The sequence below is a fragment of the Strigops habroptila genome, chromosome 7 (assembly GCF_004027225.2).
Source record: "Strigops habroptila isolate Jane chromosome 7, bStrHab1.2.pri, whole genome shotgun sequence".
Classification (NCBI taxonomy): domain Eukaryota; kingdom Metazoa; phylum Chordata; class Aves; order Psittaciformes; family Psittacidae; genus Strigops; species Strigops habroptila.
The window spans coordinates 25,472,042-25,489,954 of record NC_044283.2 but is presented as its reverse complement, the minus strand read 5'-3'; the positions used below and the strand labels follow the sequence as shown (position 1 = coordinate 25,489,954).

The following is a 17,913-nucleotide window of genomic DNA, read 5'->3' as shown; positions in this document are numbered from 1 at the left end:
AATACTGCTTGTTACTGTTAACCAAAGTAAAGAAAATTAGCATTATAAGACTTCAGAAAATTCTGTGTATACTATATCTCTGTATTGCAGCCTCTAACATTCATGACTTTGTATGCGATATTGTTCCAATAATTGGCCATCAAAAAAAAATCCATTTCCTTTTCATTTATTGGTTGAAAAGATGGCAATTTTTTGGCTGGATTTTGCTTCTCATTTTAATGTAAATTGTTACTAATTTTGGGATTTTTTCCATCTCAAAGTAGTCACAAACATGTTCCACTACATGTTAAAAAATCTGAGCTTGGCCATAGAATCTGGTCACCTGGAGGCCAGCCTGAGTACATACATACTGGTAAACATGCATTATGATTGTAGCAATTCATGCTTCCATGGTAAAGTCAAATGAAATATGAACTGCAGGAAAGTCTCTGCAAAGCAGCAACTAAAAATTCACTTGAAAAACATGAGTCTTAAATTGAGTAGAATGCTGTTTAGACGATCCTCGCTTTTGTCACCTTTACAGTTTATGTTTTGTCATAGGCGATATAGTTTCAGTGTGACTTGTTAATAAAGATTCATCAGATATGCTGCTTCTCCACTTTGTCATTGAACTTACACATGAAGAAATAGAAGCAAGCAGTCATGCTGCACACTATTCTGAAAGACATAAGAAAATCTGTTATTTTGCCTTTCCAATTAATTTTTTTTTTAACCATTTAGTAAAAAGTATCACTTTTAGTAAAAAGTGATAAAACTTAGGCAGTGAAAGAGATAGATATCCAATTGCCTGTCTAAAGTACTCTGTAGTTGAGTTAGTGTTTTTCAAATAAGTAGTTGTAGTTGATTTAGTGGTAAAGCCTTATCCTTTCATGAGTTTCATGTAAGAGAAAGGAGTATTGGTACAGTTTTCAGTTTCAAACTGCAACTTACTGTATGAATTCTATTATTTAGGAGGTTTGCTAATGATAAGATGACTGCTTCTTATGTGTAGGTTCACACACACACACACACACTCACACACACCCCCATATTTCTCAGAATTTTCATTTCATTATGAATTAAGTACAATATAAATGCAGTGAGCTTAAATCACTCTTAAAGAGTGATTCTGAAAATAGCTGAAAGTAGCTACTTCCTTTAAATGTTTTCATATTTAGGTGGAATTGCTCACATATTTGACTAGATTGCCCATTATCTGTTCTTGAATGCAAATTGGTTTTATTTAATTTTTTTCTCACATAGATTTAAACCAAAACACTTTCAATTGTGTTGTAAATATGTTCTAGGGATACCTTTTTTTGTGAAGCTGAGGAAAAATGTATTTATCATGCCTTGCAAGACATTTGAGTAATATATGGTTCTCTTTTTCAGATCTGGTTTGCATTTGTAAATGGATTTTCTGGACAAATTCTTTTTGAAAGATGGTGTATAGGTCTTTACAATGTGGTAAGATGATTTGTGTGTTTTCAGTTATTTGCAACCATAAACATGGAAGTTTCTTGAGTAAGTAATCTTTAAGCAAGTCCTCTAAAGTTTTGCGGTATGTTTTTGTTTGTTTGTTTGTTTTAATCCACCTACTAGATGTTTACAGCAATGCCTCCACTAACTCTTGGTATATTTGAGAGATCCTGCCGTAAAGAAAACATGCTGAAATATCCTGAGTTATACAAGACTTCCCAAAATGCACTGGACTTCAATACGAAGGTATATTTAAAAAAAAAAAAAAAAAATATATATATATAATTAAAGCAGAAATTAATAGGAATTCAGTATTGTTATTCTTTTTGTTCTAAGCTGCTCATATTTAAAAATGGAGTGCATTTTTATTACTGTTGTTTCCAGTTGTCCACATGTCTGTGAACAGTGCAAATCATATTTATTCATTTTTAGCAAGTAGGGAAATGGACAGCAAGCATTTTTTTATTGGGGGTTTTTTTTTTTTCCCCAGCCCTAATTTTTTTCCTCTGCTGGTAATAAAGCTGTCTTCTATAGGCAGAAGTGATTAGACCTCTCTGTTGCTGGGCTGTATGTATTTGTACTGTTATATGGAAATGGATTACTGAAGCCTGTGGAGAAGTGTTGCAGGGGACAATAAGAACTGTCATTAGATTTGTAGAGGGAGTGACTTGGTACAATTCTTTGTCAATTTGGAGTTGTGATTTTATGGTTTAATTTTGAGTTTTGGGAAAAAATACTTTGAGTCAGCTTAGAATGTGTCAGAATGGATCAAAAGGAATCCGAAGCTACTTTTGCTGAGAAATGGGCAACATTTTGGAGAGGCTAGCGCAAGAAGGAGTAAAAGAATGTAGGACACTTTAATATATAAAATATATAATCAATTTCTACAGACTTGTCTATAAGTAATCTCTTAAAAAAACTGAATTAAACTTGTTCCTGAGTCTGGAATTTCATGAATACTGTAGTATTTATAAGACTTTATATTTTATTTTTCTAAATATAATTGGGACATTTCAAGTAATGTCATTGCATGTTGAACTTGGACATTTTCAGTCTGTCATTGAATTAACAATGCCTACATTTGATGGTCTGTAATAGACGTGTAGAGCCAATACAGCATACTTAGCTCTCACATCTGTGCCACTTGTGCTGTAAAACTGGAATACCCTTATCTGTATAGAATTATTTGTATAAACTATGTTCACTGAAGCATATGAGATTTTTCTATTTCTTCCACGCTTCATCACTTCACCTACAAAAACAAACCTGAAAGTTGTAAGGAAACTAAGGAAAATTGTTTCTTGTGTCACAGTGAATGCTTTAGAAATATCAAACTTTTCGCAGTCCATTAATAGAGCCACTGTTGTGTTGTGATCGTTTTAATAAATAACGTAAGTCATGAGTTACAATTGTTGGATTTTTTTTTTTTTCTGTTTTTAAATAAACCTTAATATTTTTATTATTGCACAGATGTATTGTTGACTTCATCGGAAATTCTGTGGCTATTCCCATACAACACTTGCTATGAGTAAACATCTACAAACTTCCCAGCTACAAAATTCCCACCTATATAAGTTGAATAGTTGGTGTTAAAGATTTGGAAACATTACTGCCTTGAATGTTGATGCAGATGTTTGTTATGGTAAAAAGGATCAAAGGTTATAAGGTCATGACAGAGGTTAAAGGATTAGCATGTGACAATAAGAATTGGTCAGGAAAATGGAAACGTAGAACTAATTTTTCTTGCACCCACCTGTGCTTTCTGTCAAATAAAAACTTCTGGTAATGACATAGCAAGGAGGAGAGACAAAGGTTAATGAGTAGCACAAGTTCAAATGTGCAAAGTATTGGAGTGTAAATTGGATCATACAACCTAGTGTAGTTGTATAATCTAACAAAAGACTTTGAGACATTGTGGAAAATGTGAGGCAGGCAACTTCATTTCAATTGTTTGAGCACCTTAACACTCATAATACGCATCCGTCAGTCACAATAAAGGCTGTGATAGCCTGAAGCATTGTTAATGAAAAAATATGGTTGCTATACTGCAGGAAATTGGTTACATATTTTTGATTTAAGTCTTTCTATGTCTTTATACAATATATTATGGAAAGCATCAATAGCTTGTTTATCCTTAATACTGTTCTTTGTAGAAAGCATATTTTACAAATGAAAATAAGTTTGAAAGTAAAATGCGAATTATTTAGCAAATACATCAAAGGAAGTTTATTATAATGATACCATGTACTTCAAGAATGTAGCATCTAAGAAGATATCTAAGGAAGATACTTTTATTTGTCCTTTTTTAATTCCTTTGTATGTGGCAGTATGTAGGTGGGTGTATGTAAAACTCAGGTTTTGATTGTTCTACCATCAAAATTTCTTATTACACAAAATGTAAATTGTAAAAGCTAGAGTCCTTTTTAAGTCCCTACCTAGAACGTAGCAATTGTTCCAGTTGTCTGGTTTAGTTTAATTTTTCTGATGATATTCCCATATGTATACACTTTAATTTCCCTTCTGATTTGAAATTAAAAGAAGGAGATAATACACACTTTTTTTCTAAGCATAAAAATAAACAAATGACCCATGAAGAGCTAAGAGGCAGAAAGTGCCTGTCAGTTATATTACTTCACAGTGGTGGCCTGACAAAAACACATTTTGTGAATCTAACACACAGATAAAAAGAAAGGTCAGGGTTCACAGAGCTAGTTTATTGCAAATGGTTCTCATGGATTTTCTGTTTTCCCTTAGGTTTTCTGGGTTCATTGTTTAAATGGCCTCTTCCACTCATTCATTCTGTTTTGGTTTCCACTAAAAGCCCTCCAGCATGGTAAGTATTAGGAAAAATAAAAATATAAATGTTGAAAGGTATGAAATACCTTAATACCTTCTTTTTTGTTAATAAAGCTTTATAAATGGTAACAGGTTTGTGTGATTAAATCTCAAGATACCATTTCTAGAGTAGATGCAGTATATTTAATACAGGGGTTTTTTTAATCTGTTTAAAAGTAGGAGTAATATTCTGTACATATATGTCAAACTGTATAAATAGGTTTTAAGCAAACCGAAACAAGATGGCAAAAAAGAGATTGCTATTTAATTATGCTAGTTTTTGTATATAATACGCTACCATGGTAAATACCTACAAGATCCTAAATCACTACTGTCCCTTGCATTGTCTCTTACATTTTGTAAACTTTTATTGTTGATTCGTATACCTTTTCTCCTGTTACTTCAAGGACATACTAACCCATTAGTTTGCATCTATGTAAGTTGGCTTGTGGCAGAGGAAACTGGGGCATCTTGGACAGCGCAGTCTCATCACTCTTCTAGTTCAACTGTTGTGTATGCATCTGAGCTGCAGAAGGAAATGGGGTGGTTGGAGGGAAAGCTGTGTTAGACAAAACTTGAAAGCACTGCTTCCAGTTTGTGGCAATGTTGTGGGGGCTGCAGCTTTTCTGTAAAACTAATAGTCTGCTCAGTTTCCCTGAAACAACCAGGCAATCTGACCTGGCATATAAGATAGAAATACTCTTATGGACATTTTGTAACTGTTGAGACTAGTTAATGATACGGTCACAGCTGCTTGTGCTCGAAAAGGTTAAGGGGAAGACTTGTTGCAGAGTATTTTATGCTCAGTGACTTCTGATGGGTAAAGGGAATTAGGTAGCAGCCTGTTTTCTCTGAAAGGCCACTCACATCACGCTGGATTTGAGTGAGCTCAGTAGCAGTGGTTTGCATTGGAGAAGTTCAGACAGACCAGGAGGAAAGAGGTCCCAAAATGTCAATGCATACTCTAAACCAAAATCCCTGTTCAAAGCTGTTACCAATCCGTGTGAGAGATTCATGCATTACATGATGGAAAAGTGTTTAAAGAGTGTATGCGGTGATGCAGAGTAGAGTTCATGTGTGAATGGCAAAGCTGAGATAAATTGCACGAGCACTTCTGAGAGCAGTGTAGCACAGGCCTCTACAGCTTACAGCCCCTGGGCTAGAACTCACCTGCTGGCAAGTGGCCTCTACAAGTCTCAATGAATTGCTTTGTCTTCCTCTTTCATTCCTAGGGAAAGGCCAGGTGAGTAAGGGGAGCAGAACTGGGACCTGGAGATTGTGTAATTGGTGGGTGGTATGACCAGAACCTGCCATGGGTCTGGCTGGTGCAGAGTTCTGCATGAGTACAGGATGGGAGCTGCTGTTAATTAAATCTGATGTCTGTGCATGTGAAGAGGAAGGGAAATAATACTATTAGTTTCCTAGGGAGGGGCTGATGAGTGCCAGAGAGATCTACCAGAGAGAGGAACTTCTGAGAACAGGTCTCCACCTTGTCCTAGCAAAGAGGCAGAAGGACGATCCTGAGACATGAAAGGAGGAATGGGAAGAATGGGGGATAGCTCAGCTTTGTGCGTAAGAGTTCATAAGGGTGCTGAGTCCCAGCACATCTGATGAGAACAGACTTAGCTGCCTGCCTGTTCCTTTGTTTTATCCTCATTATGCTCTTTACTGCTATGTATATATCGTAAAGCAGGGGAGTGCAAGTTTGAGCAGGTATTTATTAAATATTGAAAATCAAATATTGATAATTAAAATCTCTCAGAGCACTCATTCTATAATTTTCTTTGAGTATTTTCTCCTGTTTACAATTTAGTCTCACTTGTCTACCTCTTTCTTTTTCTAAGTGGAAAATTTCAAACTGCATGCTTTGTAGTGGAGTGTACCAAGAAATACGCAATCGGAGAATAGGTATAGAGTTGTAAGAATTGTTTGTCAGAATTTGCTCCATGGGACCTAACCATTGTACTCTACAAAAAACTAGAGTGTTTGCACTCCATGGACTGTCATGTGTATATGAAAAGTGACAAGGACATAAATCTTCACAAAGGCTGCTTCTGATAAAACTTCATGAACATAACAGTAAATGGCAGAAGCAAGACTTACATGTATAAGTAAATCCACCAACTGCTCCTTCTTTTCTATAACCTTTAAAATGAGCCATGGTCTCAGCTTTGTTTTCAGGCTTCTAGAGCTCTTGTAGTCCTTTGTGGTGTGCTAGTCTGTCCAGGGAGAAAGTTAAATCAGAGAAGTGCTAGGAATGCAACCAGTGTCACTAGACTGAAGGAGGCAGCCATGGTGAGCTCCTCATTGTGTAATGGGAGACAGCTAGGTTAAGGAGGACTACTTGTATGAACTTCTACCTGCTGTCTCTTCCAGAAGAGACAATCATCAGTATATAGATGGGTTTTTTGTGTGAGATAAACTGGCCTCACAGGTCCTGAAAAGCTTTTAGAAGGAACACTCTTGATCCATGACTAAAATTAATTTCATTGTAAAGGTGATATGAAGGCTGGAAAAAACCAAACACCTTTATTATTCTTTTCCCCACACAGCTTTTGAAAAACAGCCTTTCTCTCAGCATTAGCAGGGTTTCTTATTCTTTTCCTTTTCTTTTTCTTTTTTTTTCCCTTTTTTTTTTTTGTCTTGCACTTTTATCTTTCCTTACTACATGCACAGCATCTTGATAACTTTTTATATGATGGCAGTAAAAAGAGTATCCCAGTGATTAGAACCTCTACAGCAGAATAAGTCTCCTGGTTTAGTCACAGTATATGAACAATCTTGAGTGCTAAAAGCATTTCTAAACTGAACACATAAAAATTTAGCAAGCTCAGTACTTCTAATTGAGAATGAGAAATTCCCTCTGGATAGTTTAGTTGTGTGTTGTCCCATGTCTGCCAAAAAATTCCATAGAACTGGGATCAGGAAAGCCTCTGCTCTAGCAATAGTCATAAAATAAGTTTTCTTAAACAGGCATAAATGCATTGCTTCAGAATTCTGAACTTAAGAACCACAGTAGATGTGAATTTTATGCAGACACATCTCTTTAGGGCACTGACTCTTTGTATAAATGCTGTGTGTGTATCCGTGTGTGCAAAATGGATATGTATTTATATGAATCCACACATTTCAGTTGAGTAACTTTTGAAAATGTTATTCATAGCAAGCATCTCAAGATTTAAAATTGGGTATATTTTGTAGAAATATGGATAAGAGCAAAGATAAATTTCTATACCAGAAATATCCAGAATCAGTGAAAATCTGATTCTCTAAGCTTTGTGTTTACTTATATGTTACAATCAACGTACACTGTAGCTATTATATTTCATATTTTTCTGAAGGTATGATACTGTATCTCTGATTGTAAAGGCTACTCTAAATTATTACCGAATAAAATATTACTCATTTTGAGATATGATGTTGCAAAAAGCTCCTATTTCTAGCATAATTCCTGAAGTCACTGAAAGTTTTAAGGGATTACAAATTATAAAAGTCATAGTTCTCTACTGTTCAGTAGAGTTCAAGGTGAAATCTTCTGCTAGTACCCTGTAGAGATGGTACCATCTTTTTTGTATCAAAAAGATTTTATATACAGATACTGCAATTGTGAGTGCTTAAATGTTTTTATCACTGTTTCCTTCTCCAGGTACTGTATTCGGCAATGGCAAAACTTCAGATTACCTGCTCCTGGGAAACACTGTATACACTGTAAGTCTTCCTATAGTTATCTGGTGCTCTATTGTCTATCTATATTGGCTCTATCTTTAACTATTAAAGAGATGTGGTTCTATTTTTATTTATAATTCTCTACATAGACGACTTGATTCATTGCAGTGCCTTAAGAGTAGGAATAGCTCTTGAATGACTCCTTGAGAAGCTTTGAAGTATATTTTGCATTCTAATTCCAGTTTTTAAAACAAAGCAGTTTAATAAAAATGCAGAAGATACACCTATCCTTTACTAGAACTGGTTTGTGGACTTGTGAAGATAAAATTCTGTTCTCCCTCTCTTAATTTATCATGGGGCTTTGAAAGAGGGATTAGAGCCACATGGAACCAAGGTTTGTGGGATGTCTTTTCAGAGACAACCAAACTGCCAGAATGACACCTGTCCCACACCTGACAGTAATCTTCTGTTACTCTCAGAAATATTAGTCATTATTGGTTTGTTTTTTCTTTTAATCTTTTATGTCCTAGAATACATTCATGAAGCTAAATATCTGATTTTCAATACAAATAATTCTTGTAAAAAACCTCTTTCCTTAGGGAATAGGGAGATATCATAACACAGATAAAAGGAAAATGTTCTAGAATTAGCCCTTTGAGAATGTAGCTACAGTCAACATCTATGTATGAGAAAACATTTTGAATAGTGTTTTCTGGACAGCTAACCAGAAAGGTTAAAGAGCATAAAAGACCTAGTAAACACAGCCCCTTCTATGTATTTCCTGCTTCTGTGCCAGTTAAAATAAAATGTTTCTTCTGCCAGTCAGTACATGGCCTTTAAACTGGTTCCTTCAGGCACGCTTTGTTTGTTCACACATTCTCTTAAAAGTTTATTTCCCCTACACTTCCCTTTCCCTGTTCCAAGAGGCAAGCATAGCATGTTTTGTCAGCAGTAGTCGCATATGATCATGCAATCTATCATATGATGAACTGATCTCCATTAGGGGGATGGATGGAATATTCTGGGTGTTTTCTGTGTAAGTCCTAATAAAATTAAGATGTAAGGTCACAGTCATTGTCATAGCTCAATCCTGACATAAGCAGGTCAACTGACACAGGTCTATTTGTATTATGATCTCATAACACCAAGCAGCGCTTAGAAGTCAGACATTTATCTGAGTGTCACAGCTTTCCCCAATATTGATAAGCACTTTGTAAGAGTATCTACCAGAACCACCTGTTGCTCTAAGTAAAACAGGTTCTTCTTGGGGAGAGGCACTCTGTGCGCCAGGTTTTCACCTTATTTTCATCCTAATGTTTCACTGATCACTGTACTTAGAAGTTGCAATCTTGCTCCATTCAACAGTTTATTTTATGAATTTTATGTATGTATACATGAGTTGCATAACTTTACTTATCTTAGCACCTAAGCCTGGTTTTATGATAGCATCTCCTTTCCTTGATTGCTCTAAAAGTATCCTTTGTATTGGCCATCATTTTGTAGAGTGAGTCAGCACTGTAGACTTGTTAAATCCAACTATTCAACATACTGCAATCACAGCTGATGTTCTTTCCTGAAGCAATCTTAGAACTTCATCTATCCAGTCACTTTGCGCTTCTTTCCAAAAGCCAAGCTTGACACCAGGAGTAAACAGGGTTACATATGCTGTGCTAAGAGTTTACTGGATTACTGAGCATTCAAAAAGTACTGTTTAGATTGTCACCTATCGATGGATAAGTCTTGAAATCTTACAGAACTGCAGAACATCTGAGTATCATCTGTGACATCAGCTGACTCACAAACATCAAAGCTTGCATTTTCACATTTGTAGTAACATTATCTTTTCCACCACCTTCAGAAATTAGTTAATTGCTGATACTTTCAGTATAGTAACCTGAAGCTACTCATTATTCTTTGTCAAGCTGTATCCATAAATGCTAAAATAGAAGTCAGTGTAATTGTTCTGTCACCTTCCGCAGCTGGTTTTCAACTAGGAGAGCTGAAACTGCACCATTTTCAGAGGCTAATTGCTTGCTATTAACCTGCAGAATGGCAGAGAATCCCCAAGAAAACATCATTTCACCATTTTAAGTCCAGACAACCTGCCTTTTCATTTGGTTTCTAGATTATCCACTTCAGATTGAAAATCTGGGGAGAGGTGGATGTTGCAATTGATGTATTCCTCCTCTTGCACAGGAATTGAAGGAGGTCTGGAAAACACATGAAGATCTGAGAGACTTTCACAACTGGGGGAGCAGAAGGGAGAACTAAAAACTTTAAAAATATCTGTGCATGTGCAGTGTGTGTACACTGACAGTTGTCAGTCATTGTTTTAAAATATCAAAATCATAAGGCTAAGGTACTTCTCATTCTTCCTACAACTTTTAGTCTGGTTTTAGGAAGTCTACGTTTATCAGTTGGGCAAAAATCAGTAGCAAAGGGATTCGGAAATTAATATAATTTCTTTGGATCCACAAAGGAAGTCAGGAATGTGCATGGAATTCATATCGTGTCCTTTAATTATTTCTTCAAACATAAATTTTAAATAGGAGTGCCATGAAAATATTTGTATGACCATTCTTGAGAGGTCTTTTTAAAGAAGCTCAGTGCTTTATACAAAATACCAGTTTGATTGTTTCCTGGGTAAGATTCAGTGAGCTGTTGTTAGTTTGGATCAAGGTGGGGAGAGGGAGCTATAAAACCCACATTCTTGAGGAAGCTGCTGTGCATAGTTTGTGACTTTGTTAGGGGTGTTGGTTAAGATGCAAGGAGGGTGTATATTCACGCAGAGTGTATCTCCTTTTATAGAGACATGCAGTGTTTGTTTTGTGTATACGTTTTGTCTATGCAATGAGAATTCCTGACATGATCTTAAAGGATGTTTTATTTCTTATGACCAACTCAAAAGTAGCAAGCAGGGGTACCAGATGAGTACTTTTTTTGCCATAATTCATTTTTTTCATTCATCCAAATATAGCACCAGAACTGGATAGACTAAGTAAATTATAACACTCATCATGGCCCTTAATTTTCTTCTAATTAGATTTCACACGTGTTTTATATAAGGGAGTTGTAGCACTGTGGTTTTTTTGTGGTTTTTGTTTCTTTCTTTGTTCTTAATAATGCAGCAATAGTTGAAATAGGAGCTTCCAAAATTAAAAGTATAAACACAGAACTAGGGTGAAAGCTTTCTGGCAGGATTTGTATCTTTCTGTGCACCAAACATAGCGCACAGACATTGTCATTTATATTTAACCAGTTATTTTCAGCTTCCGATTGAAGTAAATTTCTTCTGAATTTCTGAGTCTTCTTGAAGTTCAGCCACAGACAAATTCATGTATATCATTGCTGCCAACCTGGCCAACAAACTAGAGTTGAAACTATAGCTGTAACCATTGGAGCTTGGTCTTTGTGACTCAGTTTTTCAGCCTCATGTTCTTCAGATTGCACACAAAGCAAAACTTGCAATACATATTCACATGTGATTTACAAAATTTAATAACTATTTCTTTGCTAAGAATTTTTGTTTGTGTGAATTTCAAAAGAAGGAGATTTTCCTGAATCAGTTAGTCCTTGCTGTGAGATTATAAATTTTCTGCTACTGCTCATCTAAACTAAAATGGAGCATGTCCTACAGGACAACAACATGATGTTTTCAGAGACTGCTCCATAAAAAGAGCTAGGTGCATTGACACACATAGCACTTTGTTGAATATTATTAAGGAAATCACATTTAAATTGAAGAGATTGATTATCCTTTCCCTTATTTCATTTGTGCAAGTAAACATGAAGTATGAAGATCATTAAACTTTTTCTTCTGTTCTCCTGAAAGTTCAACCAAGCTAATAAATTCTGTATGCTAAGATTCTCAGATTAATTAAGAATCCTCTCTCTCTCTCTTTAAGTTTGTGGTTCTGACTGTGTGTTTGAAGGCTGGATTGGAGACCTCATATTGGACTTTGGTAAGCAAATGTCTTTTCCATATTCTCAAATGTTCTATAAGATATGATGAATAACTATGTTCTTTTTTCTCATTTATTATATTACACCCTTACAGTTTGTCAGCCCTCCACACAGTATCAAACTAAACTGTGGTTACTGCATGGAAAGACAGAATATGCACATGCAAAAAATAATGCTTTATATTGAAAAGAAGGACATTGGGATAAGACTTAAAAGTAATCCTTAAACTAGAAAAATCAAATTACTCTGAACTGATTGTACTTAAATTTGCTTAAAATGCATTAATATTGCTGCTGAAGGTATCGTTGTAGTGACAGGACAAGGGGGAAAGAGTTTAAACTTAAACAGAGAAAGTTTAGATTAGATATAAGCAAGAAGTTCTTTACTGTGAGGGTGGTGAGGCATTGGAACAGGTTGCCCAAAGATTTTGTGAATGCTCCGTCCCTGGCAGTGTTCAAGGCCAGGTTGGACGGAGTCTTGGGCGACATGGTTTAGTGTGTGGTGTCCCTGCCCATGGCAGGGGGGTTGGAACTAGATGATCTTAAGGTCCTTTCCAACCCTAACTATACTATGATCCTATGATTTTGCATTAAGAAGTAACTAATTGAAGTAGCAGAGTTAAATTACTACAAGTCATGGGAATTTCATCCAGTACATCAGATTTGCATTGTAAATACTAAGTAGCAAAGATCTTTTTTTGATGTCATAATGCACTTGTGATGATTTTTCTGTTTGTTTTTTTTTTTTTGTTTTGTTTTGTTTAACAGTTCAGCCATATAGCTATCTGGGGCAGCATAGCACTTTGGGTAGTGTTTTTTGGAATCTACTCTTCTTTGTGGCCAGTCATTCCTATGGCACCCGATATGTCAGGAGAGGTAAAAGTATATTTTAACTACTGTCTGAATGTGCACAAAAAATAATGTTTCAATCTTTAGTACTAATCACTATTGAATCCTGTTAACCAAAGGTGCATAAGAGGGTTGCTTCTTTTATATGTTCAGTGTGGTAACCATGCTTATTTAAAACAGAATGGATTTTTACTCTTGTGAAAATGGAGCTCAAGTAACAGGCTATCATTATAGGGTCTAGTGAAGAAGAGTAGACAGGTAAGCTGCTTTGCAGTTCTTTAGTAAGTTTTAATTTTCTGAAGATAAGTTTTCGAAGTTCAGAACTCAGAATTACAGTGCTTACTTGGCTGGAAGGTTTTTTTTATAATGAAGTAGCACAAGTAGTGCATTGGTTAAGGCAGTTTCTTGATCTTCAATTTTACGAATTTGCTATATTTGAAACTGTAAAACACCTCAAAAAATTTGAGGTGCTGTAACACTGCATGAGCAGCTGCTTGACATGCACTCATTTACTTTTCTATTAATGTGCTGCTTGGAATGCATCATTGTACTGTATCGTTAACCTTTTGTCAGTAATTACTGGTTTCTTTTTCATTTATTATGCCATTTGTGTAAACCTGCTCTGAATATTGCAAATAGAACTGAATTCATACAAGATGCTTACTTGCTGCCTGTGCTGATCTAATTGGAACTTGAGTCCCAAATCTCAAAACCATTGATATCCAAAAACATCTGAAGTTTAGTATTAATTTCCCAGACTACTAATATCTGCTTCTAGGCATGGCCAGTACCTGCTGAGCTGAGGAGTTAGTTCTATGTATATTCTCAGTGGGGATCAAAACTAAGAATACCTGCTTGTTTCAGAAAAACATTCTTCTAATGGTTGTCAAAGCATGCTACCTAAACCAGGCCTTATACCCATACAAGTGTGAGTGCCTTTAACTCCACCACTGTGATAGCATTCAGCAATTTAAAAATTCATGCAGGATGCAGAAATTCAGGTGCATTCTCTCCCTCATTTGGAGGTAATTCAGACCCACAAATCCCACCTCCTACATAAGCAGTTACAGGAAAAATAGTATGTAGGCATTTATATAACTACTGCATTTTAATGGAAAGCACAAGGAATTAACTTAAGTACTTGTACACCTAAGGAAAAAAAATTTGAAATTATATAATTTCTTGCTGGCTTTTCTCTCTATTATAACCTCTTACCCAGGTATATATGTAGATTTTTTTACATTACTATGTTGCTCAGCAACTCAAAATTAATTACGTACATTATTCTAAATTAAAGTAATTGAAGCTGTCATACTTTAGCATTTTTCTTCATATACACTGTATTTTATAGAAGAAATAGGATGGTTTTGGAATTTTTTATTTTTAGAGATTTTGTAAAACTTTACACATTGTTTTTTAAGACAAGAACTTTTATATTGATAAGCAGAATAGAATTAGTAGGGTGTGTTATACTTGGTATGACATAAAGGTGGCTACTTCACTGTTGAAATAACTGAATATTTTACTTAGTATGTGTTCAATGTCTGAAGTTATTGTGAGAAAAAGATATTTTTGAAGGGAATGTAATTCTTACAAACTTGGAAAAACAGTTCTTTGTAAAGAGAGGAAGCTGTCAACAAAAATAAATACTCTTGGGGTTTTAATTCAGCATGACACTTTATGAACCTAAATTCATTTATTTGTTGTTATAAAACTGTAACTGTACTTGAAATGGGTAGGGTTTTTTGTTAGTATGTTTGCTTATGCACATGTGTATATAGTAGATTTCGTGTATGTGCATGCATTTTTTGAGGGGGGTATTGTTGGATGAAGTTGGTTTTGGTTTTGTTTGCTTCCTAAGAATATAGTTAGAAGTTTGTAACATCTGAATAAAGTCTCCTAAACCCATCAGAGGCCATAAAAACTTATTTTAAAAGCTTTAGTCTAGCTTTTTGAGCTGTACTCTGTGTGGCTAAAAGTCCTGTCAATGAATACTGCAGCTCAGATTGAAAGCAGGATTTTTGTATACTCTCCTCAAAGCACCCTCACTGACCAGGTGGTCTCTGGCAGGGCAGAATTCACTGGATATATCTGAAGCAAGTCCAGGCCTTCCATAAGTATTCAAACTCAAAGATCCACAAATCTAACTCTTGACAAGTTTGTGGTATGACAGAAACAAATCCATCTAGATATCTCTGCTTGCCTGTGGAAATACTGCTTGTCTAGTTTTTTCAAGTGTGCAAGTCAGACTTGAAGACATTGTCCAAGTAAGCTTGGCAGAAATTAAGTGAACAAGTTTTAAATTATCAAGTTAAAAGCTGACCTCTGCATTTTTTTATTTTTTTGTTTTGGTAGCTTTTTGTCTGCTTCGCCCTAGCCTGATCTCATAAATTATGCTGAAGGAGATTTTCAGGGCTTTTTTTCCCTCAAAATATGTTCGTTCAAAATGCCCCTTTTTAATAAACTGTATATTTATAAGGAGATTTTACCAACTATAATCCTTACAAAGTTTAACTGTATTCTCTTTCAGCTCCTAACAGCTGATAACGAGTTCTACCTTAGTAGGTTTATAGTCTTACCAGTCAGTATTCTTGATAAAATATTAATCCAACCACTGAGTGCCAACTAGATGATGATATGTCTCCTACAAACACCTTTTTCACAGCTTCTTTTAGACAGAAAAGAAGCCTACTGAAACACTGTATTAGAGATTCAGACTATCTTCTTCATATTAATGTCATGAAAATAATAAGATTTTTCTGCTTATTGCTGATTCTATTCCAAAAAAAATGAATGCTCTTGAAGGGAAGAGAAAAAACATATGGAGATGATGGAAAACCTTCATTGGATGCAGAGAAGTTTCATCTAAGTATTTTGAAACTCATATTTTTCATCTGTTCCTATAAAATACCTATACAGGTCTGATACATATGTTTAAACAGAGAACACTACAAGGTAATGCCTCAAGAGAAAAATAGAGTTGTAACAGAAGAAATGCTTTATGTTCATGCTGCAAAAACACTCTTACGTTAGAGCACTGAAGCTACCAGCCCAAAGTTAAATCCTAAGAATTGCTGGTTTGTGTTCATCTTCTAGTATCAAAGCATCACCCAGTAATTTACTGAACAAAGGAACAAGTATCTCATATACTTTTGCAAGTTTTCCCTGCTTTTTAAACTAATTTTGTTTCCAGCATCTTGTGTATCATTCCAATTGTAGAGAAGATAATTAAAGTTAGCTTTTACATATGTTGCTGTGTGTTAGTAATACAGAAGGAAAGACTGTAGAGTGCTGTGCTTTAAAGGAAAATACAGTGAAATGAAAAATTATGGCTTTCTGGCAGAGTGCCAGCAGTTTTGATCATCGTCTAGGCCACTGTTAGAGACTGATAGCAGGTATCTGGGTTACAATAGCTGAAACATGTTTCTTTTGTAAAATTCTGACAAAACTTTAGAATCAATATTCAAACAAGAAACCAGTTACATTTTGTCAGCCTTAAAACAGTTTCTATTCCAATTTAATTGAAAAAAGTTCCTAGTGAAGAAAACTTCATTTATTTTCCCTTATTGATGATGTTCAGATGAAAACTGTCAGTTTACCACTGTCTTTCTGCAGACAGCCTAGAAGGAAAAATGGATGAAAAGTGTGGGAGAAGCAATGGGATTTATGAAGCATAACAAAATGGAAAATGGGCTGTAAAATTGGAGGATATATGATAAAAAAGGGGTGATAACCTAAGTAGTTAATGATATAGTATCAATGGCTATTTCAGGTACTGCAGCAGATCAACTTTAAGTTATGAGTCTTTTAGTAGTCTAAACAAGACTTATGTATTTTATCATTAATAAAGCTAAAGTTATTATTTACCTTCATATTATTTTTGTTTGTACTTCAGACTTACTCATTTAAAAATTTCTCTTCTTGACTTTATTCTAAGAATTAGGGAATATATTCTTCTAGTCCTAGACACACATCCTAAAATATTAGGAATTCAAATTTTATCTTCTTATAGCAATGTGTTAAAATACCTTTTCTGCTAGGACAATTTTGGTAGTAGTGGCAAGGCATGACTTCTGTCAAAGGGAACTTCATACACAGCATAGGAGAGAGAAATACGAAAAACGTTTCAAAAATTTTCAGTGATTTTATAACAACCTCGCAGTACCTGTAACATAGTCTTTATTACAGTGCAGTGTTAATCTTCAGTAATCTCTTCAGCATCTGAACAACCAGCTTTACAGATTATTTTCTTAATGTTTTACCTGTAAAAAATGTGCTTTTAAGTATAGATACACAAGAAAGAAAGGGGAAAAATAAACAAAAAACAAACAAACAAGAAAAAAACGAACCAACCAAAAACCTTCTTTGTTAAATTTAACACCATTATGGAGAAGTGGGTCATAGTGCAGGACATCTGTTTTGACCCATTACGTAAAATAATCTCCATTTACTTTCAAAAAAGGTGCCACTGCAGACTAGAATGTTTTCATTGCAGACTTGAGTAAATCAATTGCCTAGATCTCTTTCTCTACTACATTGATATAACTGAAGTTGATACTTTTCTTTATGTAGAACTTTAACAAAGAGAGTAAGTTAAGTGTACTTTCAGTATCTTTTAAAACAAATTACACTATTTTCTCAGTTTAAACCACGTGTAGTTTGCATAAATATCTAAAAGTAAATGCCAAGCCTCTTCATATTTGATGAGGTATTTACTGTGTAGGTGTAATTTTTCCTTCTTTGAAACTCCAATACACAGAAGGCTGTTCTGTGATGCTGAATAAAATGCATTTTAAATCTGTGATCCAGTGAATTACTAGAACTTTCTCATTGCCTGTATTTTGTCATGTTGCGCATTGTAAGTACTTGAAAGAAATAAGTGATGCTGTGATTAAATTGCTATATGGTTTTATATCTGTGTAGTCCTTTTGCAATAATTTCATTAATTAATGAAGTTTCTGTAACTTGCATCACATATAAGAGTCATTACCATTCATGTCAGTAGGCTGTGAAGCTGCTAGAACCTTCCATTAATGCTGCCATCCTTGCAATTCCAAAGGCTACTTTTGTTTTTAATGTCACTTTAAAAAAGCAGATTGATTTTTTTAAATTATAAAATAGATACATTTCTAAGCTGATATGG

General features: G+C 34.9%; 1 protein-coding gene across 10 annotated transcripts in view; it reads left to right on the top strand.

Annotated features, from left to right (window-relative positions):
- The window catches only part of ATP8A1 (ATPase phospholipid transporting 8A1), a 106,575-nt gene that overhangs the window by 73,314 nt on the left and 15,348 nt on the right, over nucleotides 1–17,913 (top strand). For all 10 annotated transcript variants that reach the window (XM_030491498.1, XM_030491500.1, XM_030491499.1 and 7 more), the window contains 6 exons: nucleotides 1,372–1,446; nucleotides 1,582–1,704; nucleotides 4,213–4,291; nucleotides 7,940–8,001; nucleotides 11,865–11,921; nucleotides 12,690–12,797. In XM_030491498.1, coding sequence (XP_030347358.1) covers nucleotides 1,372–1,446; nucleotides 1,582–1,704; nucleotides 4,213–4,291; nucleotides 7,940–8,001; nucleotides 11,865–11,921; nucleotides 12,690–12,797 — 504 coding nt within the window. The remainder of the gene's footprint in view (nucleotides 1–1,371; nucleotides 1,447–1,581; nucleotides 1,705–4,212; nucleotides 4,292–7,939; nucleotides 8,002–11,864; nucleotides 11,922–12,689; nucleotides 12,798–17,913) is intronic.